The sequence below is a fragment of the Thamnophis elegans genome, chromosome 1 (genome assembly GCF_009769535.1).
Source record: "Thamnophis elegans isolate rThaEle1 chromosome 1, rThaEle1.pri, whole genome shotgun sequence".
Classification (NCBI taxonomy): domain Eukaryota; kingdom Metazoa; phylum Chordata; class Lepidosauria; order Squamata; family Colubridae; genus Thamnophis; species Thamnophis elegans.
In genome coordinates, this window is record NC_045541.1 from 72534008 (window position 1) to 72546736 (window position 12729).

Genomic DNA, 12729 nt, shown 5'->3' on the forward strand with positions numbered 1-12729 from the left:
GGATTTCTCAGTAGCCATTTATTTTCAAATGATGTAATAAGATGTACATTCTAGGTTCACAAATGAATTACTCCCCGTCCCATTACTTTGATATCAATGTGTAGATGTGCCTTAATAAAATATAGTGCAAATGGCAGGGATTCTGAACTTGTATCAACTCGTGTTTGAATTGGTCACAGGGCTAGAACTGCTGGGAATTTGGCTTCAACATCCTCTTAAAGTCTCCCTCCCCTCCCTGAACCATGCAAAGCAATGTTGAGGTAAAGGTACTAATAATTGCAGTAGGATCCTGTCGTGGTTCACTGGTGTGCTTCTGTGGAGTCCATAAAATTATCTGGGGATAGAGCAGTAAAGGGGGAAAATCTGTTCACTATTTTCAGACTGTGAGAATCAGGCTGATACTTTTTAGTAGAGTAAGATCCATGTATTTTACATATTTTGAAGAATTATGGATATTTCCTTTAGTGTTCCTCTTTCCAAGATGCAATGCAGAAAAATAAAACCTTCCAAAAGTTCACAGATTATTGGTTTAATTGTTTCCATTAAAATGCATCTCTCTTGGGTGATATATATGTTTGGAGAAACTCTGTCCAGGTTCATTTCCTTCCATGCAATATTTTCCCTTCTTTCCAATTAGTTCAAAGTGACATCCTCAGGTTGCAAAGCCTCACACAATCAGTTCATCAGTTCTAGTAGATCAATAATGCCCATGTATTCTTTGGTTCTCAGTTTTATGGTGATATGAGGCAGCCTCATCCCACAACTTCAGCAATGGGAAGACTGTAAGAGTACTAAACATTTCATATAATTAAAAGGTTATATCAATGTTTTAAGGTCTTTCTGGAATACCCAATACATACAGGGATGATACAGCAATCAGAATAAGTGCTTTGCATTTAAAAGTGTGAGAATTCTAGATGTTCAATCAAAATTTATTAGGCTAGTGGCCTTCCATAAGATAATGGTGGATAACATCCCAAATTAAAGATGCTAAATTCTCATGCAAGAGACAGCTAGGTATCCTCCATCCTCAAACAAACCTTTTCCTTTCAGATACCTTTAATTCCCAAACAATGGCAACCACCCCCGCCCCAAATTTATTTGTATTTTTAATTACATATGCAGTTGTTTGGATAGCCATTAGTCAGAGTTGAACAATTCGGAATATACTGATATTTCATCTATTGAGGTCTAATTTTCATGTCCACATATTTGTAAGAATAATGGTGCCCCTTCCCAGCAGCCCAGTTGATGCCATCAGCATAAGAGCTATGTTCCCCTTTGTGATACAGGCCATTCAGGTTGGAAGAGTGGCAGGCACCATACCACCAACCTCCCTTGTAAACTGCAGCACAACTTCCAGTTTTATGGGTATCATTGTCTTTGTCTTTTGTAGAGAATGCCAGGCTATTATGTCCTGAGAAAGAATCTCCTGAGTGAAGGTAATCAGAGGAAAAAATCAATGATTTACAGTATTGTTGCTTTCATTCAGAGTGCTACAACAGTGAAAAATACATATTCTCTGCTAGGAAGAATTCAGCAGGAAATCAAACATAATAGAATGCATAACTTATATGCAGAAATTCCCAACTCAGTTTATCATATTACCAGGTAGGAATTTCTTATACCATTGTTTGCTGAACCATGGTTTATTAAATAAATCCTAATTGTCAAATCATGCCACATGCCAAGCTAAAAACCATGGTTTAACAAACATAGCTAGACTTCATAATATACTAACTAAAAACCAACCGACATAGAACAATCTAATAAGGTCACCACACACATGAGAGTTACGTAAATTAATTATATATATATATAGGTCTCTAGTTGTTCGGGTTTTCTCCCGCGTAGAATTGGAGATGTCTTGGCGACGTTTCGACGAAGTCACATTTGTCATCTTCAGGCTGCTGCTGACTACTTCAGGTTTGGTGTTTCCAGGAGTAGTGTGGGATCTTGGCCTACACCCCAAAATACAGTTCACCATGGAAACAGAAGTAAACAACCAACTCCCCTTCCTGGACGTCTTAGTCTACAGGAAATCTAACGGCTCCCTAGGACACACCATCTACCAGAAGAAAACACACACTAACCGCTATCTGCATGCACTCTCACACCACCACCCAGCCCAGATCAATTCCGTAGCCAAGACACTCATCTCCAGAACAAAACGCCTAGCTGATGAACAACACCTAAAAACCGAACTACACACTCTCACCAACGTACTGACATCCAATGGATTCCAAAGAAATAAGATCACCAACCTAATCCAAAAAGAAACCCCCACTAAAGTCCAGGACAGAGAACAAGAAAATGGAAAAGCCCTCCTCCCATACATAAAAGGCACCACAGACAAAATCAGCAAAATCCTCCGCAAACACAACATCAAGACAGCATTCTGCACAGACCGGAAAATATCCACCATCCTAAGAAACCCCAAAGACAAAATTGAATTAGAAAATCAAGGAGTATATGAAATCCCATGCACTACTTGCCCCGCCACATACATCGGACAGACCAACAGAAGAATAAGTGCACGCATTGAAGAACACAAAAATGCAATCAAAAAAGAAGAACCAACTTCTTCCCTGGTCCAACACCTCAAAGCCACAGGACATAAAATTGACTTCAATAAGACAAGAACCATCGCCAAGGCCGAACACTTCAACAACCGTATAATCAGGGAAGCAATCGAAATAGAAAAACACCCACATAGCATGAACAGGCGAGACGACACCTCCCGCCTGCCAGCCCTTTGGAAACCCGCCCTCATCAACAAACGAATCCCAAACATGAAGAATGAGACCAGGCCCACACTCACAATAGCCACACAGAACACTACCAAAAAACATCCACAAAGAAAACAACCAAAAACACAAACTGATGAGGAGGCACGACCCAGAACCAGAAGCCAGACTGCTAAAGCACAATCAGCCTCTTCAAAACCCCTCCTACCCTCACAGGAAACACAACCCCCCAAACAATCAGAACAGAACACCCCTCCACCAAATAAGGACACACTTCCACCTAATCAAGACACACCCAAGCCCCCATTCAATCAGTTTTAATCCCCTACTGGCAGTTAAAATTTAATCCCCTACCAGCAGTTATAAGGAACAAAACAGCCAAGATCCCACACTACTCCTGGAAACACCAAACCTGAAGTAGTCAGCAGCAGCCTGAAGATGACGAATGTGACTTCGTCGAAACGTCGCCAAGACATCTCCAATTCTACGCGGGAGAAAACCCGAACAACTAGAGACCTACATACTAACACCCGCGAAAACCTCAGAAAACATATATATATATATATATATATATATATATATATATATATAATGTTTAAAACTCTAGATGCAATTCTGGAGCTTACTTATTCTTTCATGATTAAAAATAAAAAAATTAAAAAGAATCAAATTATACCACACATGGTACAGTTAACAGAGAGTCATTTAAAAAACACAGTATGAAACAAAACAATACAAAATAATAGAAAAGCAACCCTATGGCCAAATTCAGACCTTTTTCTTCCTGGTGGCAAAGTGCAACAAAACAAATTTAGCTTCTTTCATAGCAATAGCAATAGCAGTAGACTTATATACCGCTTCACAGGGCTTTCAGCCCTCTCTAAGCGGTTTACAGAGAGTCAGCATATTGCCCCCAACAATCTGGGTCCTCATTTTACCCACCTCGGAAGGATGGAAGGCTGAGTCAACCCTGAGCCGGTGAGATTTGAACCGCTGAACTGCTGATCTAGCAGTAGCCTGCAGTGCTGCATTTAACCACTGCGCCACCTTGGCTCTTCATAGATATGCATGTATGAATGGATGAATATTTTAACAGAGAACAAAGGATTTCTGCTTCAGGCCTGATAGCCAGTCCTGTATGGAGCTTCTGTCACCAGGCTGGAAATCAAAAAGCTGAGTCCTACTCATATCTTAGGTATAAAACCAGCTGGGTGACCTTGGGCCAGTCTCTCTCTCTCTCTCTGTCTCTCTCTCTCTCCCTCTTTTCTCCTCTCCCTCTCTCTCCCACCCCATCACCCCAGAAAGCAGCTACAGGCAAGCCACTTGTGAAATCTTTCCAAGAAAATTTCAGGGACTGGTCCATGTGGTTGCCAGGAAACAAAATGGGTTCAATAGCATAAAATTGGTTAGTTCTTTAGGCAAACTTAAACAGTAAGGAAGGAATTGTTCATTTGGAGCAAGGGTATAAAACTGGTGGGACAGATGCATCACATTCAGGCCACGCCCACCACAACTCTGCAAAGGGCAAAAACATCATGAAATGTCACGTGATGGCAATCTGACACCGCAAGTTTGACACCCGTGATTTGGAGCATCTTCTGTCACAGCAGTAGTATTTAGACTTATAGACTGCTTCACAGCTCTTTACAGCCCTCTCCAAGGTTTACAGAGTCATCATATTGCCCTCAACAATCTGGGTCCTCATTTTACCGACCTCAGAAGAATGGAAGGCTGAGTCAACCTTGAGCCCATTAGAATTGAACCACCGAAATCCTGGCAGCCGGCAGTCAGGAGAATTAGCCTGTAATACTGCATTCTAACCACTGTGCCACTGCAGCTCATAAAAGGGCAGGGCAGCAATACACAGGGAATACAATTAGTCTTCATGTAGAAATTCTTTCAGAAAGCGATCATTCACAGTTACAATAAAAAGTAACTTTGTGACCAATGCCCACATTTATGATTTTACTGGTCTTCTAAAACAAAGGAAAGCTGAAGAAAGATCACAAGCACAGTTATAGTTTCACTTAGCGACTGGTTTGCTTAACAACAGAATTGCTGGTCCCAATTATAATTGCTAAATGAAGACTATGTATACATATTCTGATAGCTTCATGTGAGCACAGAAATATTGTATTTTTCGGAGTATAAGACACACCCTTTTTCCTCAAAAAAGAGGCTGAAAAGCTGGGTGCATCTTATAATACACCGAATACAGCATTTTTTGCCTCCCGAAGCCCTGCCCCCTTCACCAAAATGGCCATGCATAGCCTTTAGGAGACTTTCAGAGAGCTCCTGGGGGATGCGGAGGGCAGAGATGAGCAATTTGCTCCCCCAGCCCCCAGCAACACTCTATAAGCCTCCATAAGGCAATGCATGCAATTTTTTTGACAAAAAATGGGACCGCTTTCGTGAAAAACGGATCGTTTTTTGCTTGTTTTTGCCGCCCCTACCCCCAGGAGCTCTCTGCAAGCCTCCCAAGGCTATTCATGCCTTTTTTTAAAGCAAAAAATGGACCATTTTTGGGAGGTTTGCAGAGTGCAAAAACTTTTTTTTTCCTTTTGGAAAGCTCTTTAACTGATTGATGAGAATTAGATTGATCAAGTGCTGTGCCAGCAGAAACAAAGTCTTAGGTGCTGCAGAATGTCAGTGATTTCCTTCTCCAGTACATGGATAAATACACCTAGAAACATCTACCTACCCACCTTCTCTCTCATAATTATTCATAATAAATGATTTTTATATTCATATGATGCCTTGAGGCTTGTGGGGCTTGGCAAAAAATCAACTGCGGTATGACAGTTTTTTAACTCTCTTAAGTTAACTGCGTTTTATGATCTACATGAAGGTACTCAGATGAAGAAGCGGTCTCTCTATTACTCACCCATATTGCCATCCAAATAGGAGCCCACACTTAGCTTATAATTTTCACTTTCATTTTCGATTCTGAAACTGGAATATGTTGCAAAGGTTGTGGAACCATTGAAATCTTGCACATCAATTCGCAATTGCTGTGTTCCTAAACACCAAAGGGTAGGTGTTATTAGAGAATGCATACTAGAGGTGCAGAAATCCTTGAAGGGAAGCGTATTGATAGTTGTAATAGACTTTCATTCCACAAGGACATAACCCCAGGGCTACCATGATTCATAAAAGCTTAGTTATCATTGCTTTTCAGTGGACACGATTCACAGTGCAAAAGCAATGACAACATGGAGGAACAGAATTACAGGAGCACCAGAGGTGGCCCAGGAAAATTAAACCACTGCCACGAAGTCACAAACTTTGTCTGATCATTTTGCACAATTAGTCAGAAAGTGACCCATGCATAGCCACTTTTTCCTTTGTTTTCATCAAGTCAATATTTTTATAACTATCTACTTACATATGGTAAGTAAGGCAGCAAAGAGGGATACAGATTGCTGCAGGCGTGTCCTGATTCCATATGTGAATGTATATTAGCAGGAGTCCCATGCATACATATGTGTTTGTGTGCATGTAATGTATATGTGTATGTGTATATGTATGTATATGTATGTATATGTATATATATATTTATTTCCCTCAGATTTCTTTTATGAATTTTGAATGTACCATTAATCTTTATGGAAGGAAATGGAAGTTAAGTCTTAAGTACTGACAGGAACAGATCAGAGTCTTTTTTTAATGCATATATGTGTCCCTGTGATGAAAAGAGAGTCTTTGGTAATATTAGAGACAGAATCTGAAAGGACTGATATTCATCTTTCCTTGTAAATTAATTCTGATAATAATGAGCGTTATCTGTATAATGGTATTTAATTTATCAAACTGAGCCTCAAGTAGAAGAGAAGATTTTGGGCTTACCAGAGCTGGTGAGAAGATGGATCTTATCATTGCCCAACCAGAATTCTGTTCCTTGCCTCCCAAATCCTTTTTTGTATGATTCCCAGTTACGGTAGAAATTGACAGAGCCATCCTGACGCTTCTGGAAGACCTGGTTGAGAGAGACAATCTGGTTTCTTAATGTTATACCATTTCCACTGGAGTCCCTCTTACTGGCTTAGTAAGTTCTTATTAGGCTACTGCTTTAAAAGTAAAGCATTGTGGGAAGGTGACTGCGTAATTAAAAAGTTGTTTGGAAGCACTACTACCCATGTTGTGTATACTTAAAAATGCAGTATGATAGGGGCCACCGTTGCCTTCTCTCACACCTGGACCAAAAGAAAGGAATCAAGAACATCTGAGGTGGCATAGGGTTGCCTATTTTTCTCAAGAATAAGGATTGCTTTCTCTTCTTTGCAGAGCTTGAAGGGATGGATGTTGAGGAAGGGGCAACACAAGGTTTCCTGAATTCAGCTTCAGGCAGGTAGAAGGGAGATTTCTATAATTTCCTCAAAGACCCCTGAGAGCAAGACAAGAAGTAACAGATGGAACCTTTTCAAAGGGAGATCCCACCTAGAACTAAGGAGAAATTTCCTGTCAGTGAGAACAATTAATCAGTGGAACAGCTTGTTTCCAGAAGTTGTAGGTGCTCCATCACCGGAGATTTTTAAGAAGAGACTGGAGGACCTTTTGTCTGGAATGGCATAGGACCTCTTGCTTGAGCAGGCAGTTGGATTAGAAGCCCTCCAAGGTCCCTTCCAACTCCATGATTCTGTATTCTGGGTTGTGTACATAGGTTCTCTAACCTGGCCCCCTCCAGATATGCTTGATGGCAACCCTTGAATTTCTCAGCCAGCAGGACAAATAGCTGGGAATCAGAGGTGGGTTCCTACCAATTTGCACCTATTCGGTAGAACCGTTTCGTCAAATCTACCGAACTGGTTAGAAGAGGTTTCACCAGTGGTCCCGGAAAGCAGGTCACACCTACAGAAGAGGTTCCAAAATTTTTTGAAACCCACCACTGGTCCTTGGATATGATTATTCTACACTATCATGCTCATATTTATAAAACTCTGTGCCTCTGTGAAAGGTAAGGATGACTACTGCGTTTGTGGTGCAATCAGAACATTGCGTGTGTTGAAGTTGTTTTAACGCAAACCAAAGATGCCTTTTAAAAAACAAGTTTACATCATATTCTTATCCATGCCAGTGCTGTGTGTGAGGTAATTTAAGGTGGTTCTGACAAGTGTCGTCGGCATCTTCATATCCGGTCACATGGGCGGCAAGCCACTCCCATCCGGTCACATGGGCGGCAAGCCACTCCCACAAAGGAGGCCACACCCACAGAGTAGGTTCGAACAATTTTTGAAACCCACCACTGCTGGGAATCCTATATACTGTCACCCCAACAGATCTGGAGAGAGCCTGGCTGGAAAAAGCTGCGTTAGCCTTTGAATATTACTAATGAATTAAAAGAAGTTTCCCTGCTTTCATTATATTGGACGCAAACATCTCTAAGACCTCTTACTTACCAACCAGCCCCCTCCATCTATTTCCATGTCACAGAAAACCACCATTGCTTTCCCTGTGATTGGATAGATGGTGTACCAGCCAGTGAGCGTCTCTCCTTGTTCATGGAGCTCCTTGCAATTTCTGGCTCTTCCCTCTGAGGGAACAATGGGGGGAGGGGGAGAATATGTGGATCAGTTCAGATTCTCTCTGTTCTGAAAATATATGTGGTGGGACAATTACAGGTTTCTATGCAAGAATTTCTCCAGTGAAATCACCATAATGCCTATTGTTAGGAGAATGGATACATGTTGGTGTGCAATAACACTTAAAAAATAAAGACAATATTTATTTATTTATTTATCAAATGTATATGCAATTCATCTCATATCCAATGATTCTGGGAAGCTTATAGCATATAAGTATGGTTATATCCTTCAAGACCTGAATAAGACATAAGAGTATTTGAATATGTATCAGGTTCTCCAAACTAGAGCCATTAATTATTGGGGAGGGGATTATGGGAGATAGAATCTAACATTCTTAGAAGACCCAAGTTGGGTAAAGCTGATATCTGCAGATGAAATGCATTACAAAGATCCTTAAACTGTGATCAGAGTATTTGTACTATTCCAAACAGTTCTAGCCAGTTTAGGCAGTTTTCCATTTATTATCCTGAGTGATAAAGGTCAAACAAGGGGAGATCAAAACGAAGATAAAATCAAGCTGATGGCATTTGTGCCAATTATCTGGGGACGTTTGAAGGGACTGAATAAGCAAGGAGAGAATGCTTTAACATACCTTCCTGACAGCCTTCTAAGCGGCAGGGTTCCCCTGTGGAAAGAGAAAAAAAAATCTGCTTTTGAGCTGAACAGACTCAGGGCTCGAAGTAAAGAGAAATATGAAGATTTCACAGTTTCTCCTCTACTTACAATCATTCATTTAATGATCATTCAGAGTTACAAGGGCATTGAAAAAAAGTGATTTATGACTTATGACGACTGTTGCAGCATCTCTGTATTCACATGATCAACATCTGGAAGCTTGGCAACTGGGTCATACTTATAATGGTTGCAGTGTCCCATCACCTTGGCAACTTTATTTATTTTATTTATTTATTAGAATTTGTCAAACAATCAAAGCCACTGGGTAAGGCAGATTTACTTAAGAATCATGTTACTAATCTGTTCTGACCCCCTCCTCCATCCAGTAACGAAAGCCGAGACAAGCTTAACTAGAATGTACTTTTAATAGCAAGAAGCCAAAATCTCGGTGGCTGAAAGCCAAGCAAACAAACAGATAAGGACCTTGGCAGCAATTCAGACAAACCTTGGCAGCAATCCTGCCTGCCAAGTTAGTTATGTTCTCTTTAGTCAATGCGTTGACTTCTGCAAGAGGGGCGTGTCACAAGCAGTCTTTTTTATAGTCTGGAGAGGAGCCTGATGACCACCAGATGAGCGCAATTACCTCCTGTAATTGTGTAATTGTTCCTGACGCCGAGTAGCTCTTCGATGGCATGCATCCAGGAACAACTCACTGCTAGCTTCTGGATCATTCTCCCTTGTCTCCTCTCCACTGGTCCGAGGCTCAGGCGCCACCTGGTGGCCAACCAGTCTCTGTGTGCCCTGCTCTGAGTCAGAACCCTGTCCAGGATTCTCCACATCCCCCAGAGCCGACTCATAGGGCCCCTCGCTGTCGGAGTCTGGTGGCAGCTCCAATGGCTCCTGCTGGGCCACAACACTAATCTATAACAACTGCAGCAATTCACTTAACAAGTATGGCAGGAAAGGTGAAAAAATGGGGGCAAAACTCACTTAAGGAAGAGGCAGGTAGAGAATACACCTGCAAAGAACTTGTCCTGCAGAGTGATCAGCAAAGTAGAGTAAAAATATTTGTTTATAGGCCAAGAGGATTTCCATATATCTCCCTTATTTAAAAAACGGATCTCTGGAGATACCTTACCATTGTCTCCTTTGTCTCCTTTGTCTCCCTTTGGTCCAGCTTTTCCAGGTATCCCAGCAGAGCCCTTTTCACCTAAGGAGAATACAACAATGCTCCTTAAAAGAACACTTGGAATATACCAAGAGCTTTCCAAATCTTGTCTTGGTAACAAGCAAGATCATCACAGAGGCTTTTATTTCTTGGTTTGCAAAAATGGGGCAGCAACCCTTTGATAAACAAAAGAGCTACCTATACACCAGTGGTGGGTTCCGGTTCCCATTCAACCAGTACGGTTGGAATGGGCCCAGCGGCATTCATATGGGCCCGCACTTGCGTGCAGCGTGTGCATGCGTCTTAGCCCCTCCGCGAGCCTCTGCAATGCTCAAGCTGATCAGCAGAGCACCATGCAGGTGCTGTACGCACCATGTGCATGCTGGAAGCGCCAAAGACTTAAAAGACTGGTAAGGCATTCAGGTGGGAGACTGGGCCCTCCGGAGCACTGTACCAGAACGGTATTCGGTACTCTGGACAGGCTCCGGTACGCCTGTATCGGGGCATACTGCCTGCAACCCACCACTGCTATACACTTTCCACATAATGGAAGAATGAATAACTATTCTGAACTTGCATTGTTTTTCAGGTTTTCCTCATCTTTCTCAAACACTGTGAAGACCATAACACCTCGCTAGGAAAGAACTGAATGATCCTTAGAAGGGAAGAAAACTGGTGGGCAGAAGAATAGTTCTTTTAACAAAATGATACATTCCATCCTCCCTGAAAAAGAACTAGGTGTTCCAACTACAGAGGCATTCCCAACTGCTACTAATGTACTGTAGGACGTTAGCAACCCCCCTCTTCTAGAAAAATGAAATATCGTAGTAAATATTGGAAAGGCAGAATATTATATTTCCCTGGATGTGAAAAGGGAGAAACATGTTTTTAAAGAGAAAGCAGCTCCCTGCGCACCCTCCTTTGTAAATGAACCATTAAAGCCGAGCTAATCTACTTTACATAATAAAAGTAGGATTAGCTTTCTACAGAAACTCACCACATGGCATCTGGGAACTCAATCAAACTTGGGATTCAAAACACAGCCTAGAAAGTTGCTCCTGCATTGCCCCATGGGAGTCTAACAACTAATCAGAATACATTTCTTACACAGGAACAGGAAACAGAGAGGTGGGGCCGAACAGAGAGTATAAAGCGAGGAACTTTCAGCCCTTCTTTCTTCTTCGTTTTCACTTTCTTCGTTTTCACCCAACATTGAAGCATGTGATCCCCCTTTTCTGTTCAGGATTCAAGCCATGTGGCCCTGTCCACCATTAAACCATATTTCCAAGCAGCCTCCATGTCTCCTGTGTCTTTTTCCCCACTTGGAGCTGAACCCAGAAGGACATCTCTTCCAACAGTACAATCATCAGCATTTTAAAAATCCTCTTCCTGACTTGAAGTGCAACTTTACTAGTACAGCACCCTCCCTTCCTGGATGGAATTTGAGGGGCAGGGCATGGTTTTCATCCCTCTGCCAAGTAACCTTGGTGATGCTTTCCCCAACATCTTTTCTTCTAGACAATCCAGGCTATGAGATTCCTAGTAACAGAGCAAATAAGCTGCTAGATCTAATTGACACCAATTGTCAACAGAAGCAAACATCAACTTACCTGGAGGGCCCTGAGGTCCTGGCTCACCCTTGGCTCCAGGAAGTCCATTTGTTCCTGGCACACCTGGAATTCCAGGTATCCCTGCCTGGCCCTGGAGAACAATCTTGTCACCCCCACATTGTGCTAAGCTCTTCAGCTCTGGAATAGAAGAAAGAGCATAAACAGAGTGAGAAACTAGACAGAAGCAAGAAGGTTTTCATCAGAGTCTGACAAGTCGCACAGTGGCCCTAGCTTGGATGCTAGAAAACCAGGATGATAAAGCAGATGAGATTGCATCTCTATCATGGAGAATTCTGGACAAGTTCACTCTTATTTTTTACTGAGTCTTCATAAGCTTTAAAAACTTGCATTTTTTTTGAACTACAAGAGGAAGGGTGAGAGGGGCAGAGGAACAATATTTCAAATATTCTAGTTGATTAACTTACACACTTTTTGGCAAAAGACAAACTCCACTGGTCTATTTCTTTCCTTATCCATCAAATCCTTCTTCTAGAACTGCTGTAATTTCACTAAAGTTCTTTCTGTGGGTCTGACAACTTTGTTCCTTGAACATCCATTCCTCCCTCTGGCCAATAACCAAGCAGAAAATGACTACTGGACAATGCCTTCCCCACATTGTTGTGATTGGGTTTCATAATGAGGAAAAAATAACAAAATTAACCAAAGCCTGGAGGTGTGGCAAAGGTGCCAAAAAGCACCTTCCCTAAAAGAAGGGGAAGTCCCAGGGGCTAGAAGGTGAAATGAGAGAGAAGATGGAAGCTCTCTAGAGCAATCTATCTTAATTAACTGGCTCACCCAAGAAAGAACCAATTGAGACTCACGTGTACAACAGCTGGTTTCTGTCTCCTCCTGTGTGGATAATCCCCTCTCTGCAGACAAAGCAATCAGGAATAGGAAGCAAAAACCAATCCAAATTGTCATCTTGCCTCAGGGAACGTACCAGTAGTCTCCTATCCTTTAAATATGTCTTTGAGCTGGGCTGGGGCTTTAGGTGTTCTTGTATTTAT

At 41.8% G+C, this 12729-nt stretch overlaps 1 protein-coding gene across 2 annotated transcripts; it reads right to left on the minus strand.

Moving 5' to 3' along the window:
• On the minus strand, positions 1-12729 carry LOC116510803 (veficolin-1-like). Of its 2 annotated transcripts, none has more exons than XM_032220465.1 (8): positions 12544-12729; positions 11723-11860; positions 10092-10154; positions 8922-8954; positions 8144-8277; positions 6594-6723; positions 5632-5766; positions 1-1432 (listed from the first exon to the last, which is right to left on the minus strand). In XM_032220465.1, exons 1-8 carry the CDS (start codon positions 12641-12643, stop codon positions 1182-1184), a joined length of 984 nt encoding a protein of 327 aa, XP_032076356.1. In that variant the 5' UTR covers positions 12644-12729; the 3' UTR covers positions 1-1181. The 2 variants fall into 2 exon arrangements, with proteins under 2 accessions (XP_032076356.1, XP_032076348.1); XM_032220457.1 differs by having other exon boundaries at positions 10083-10154.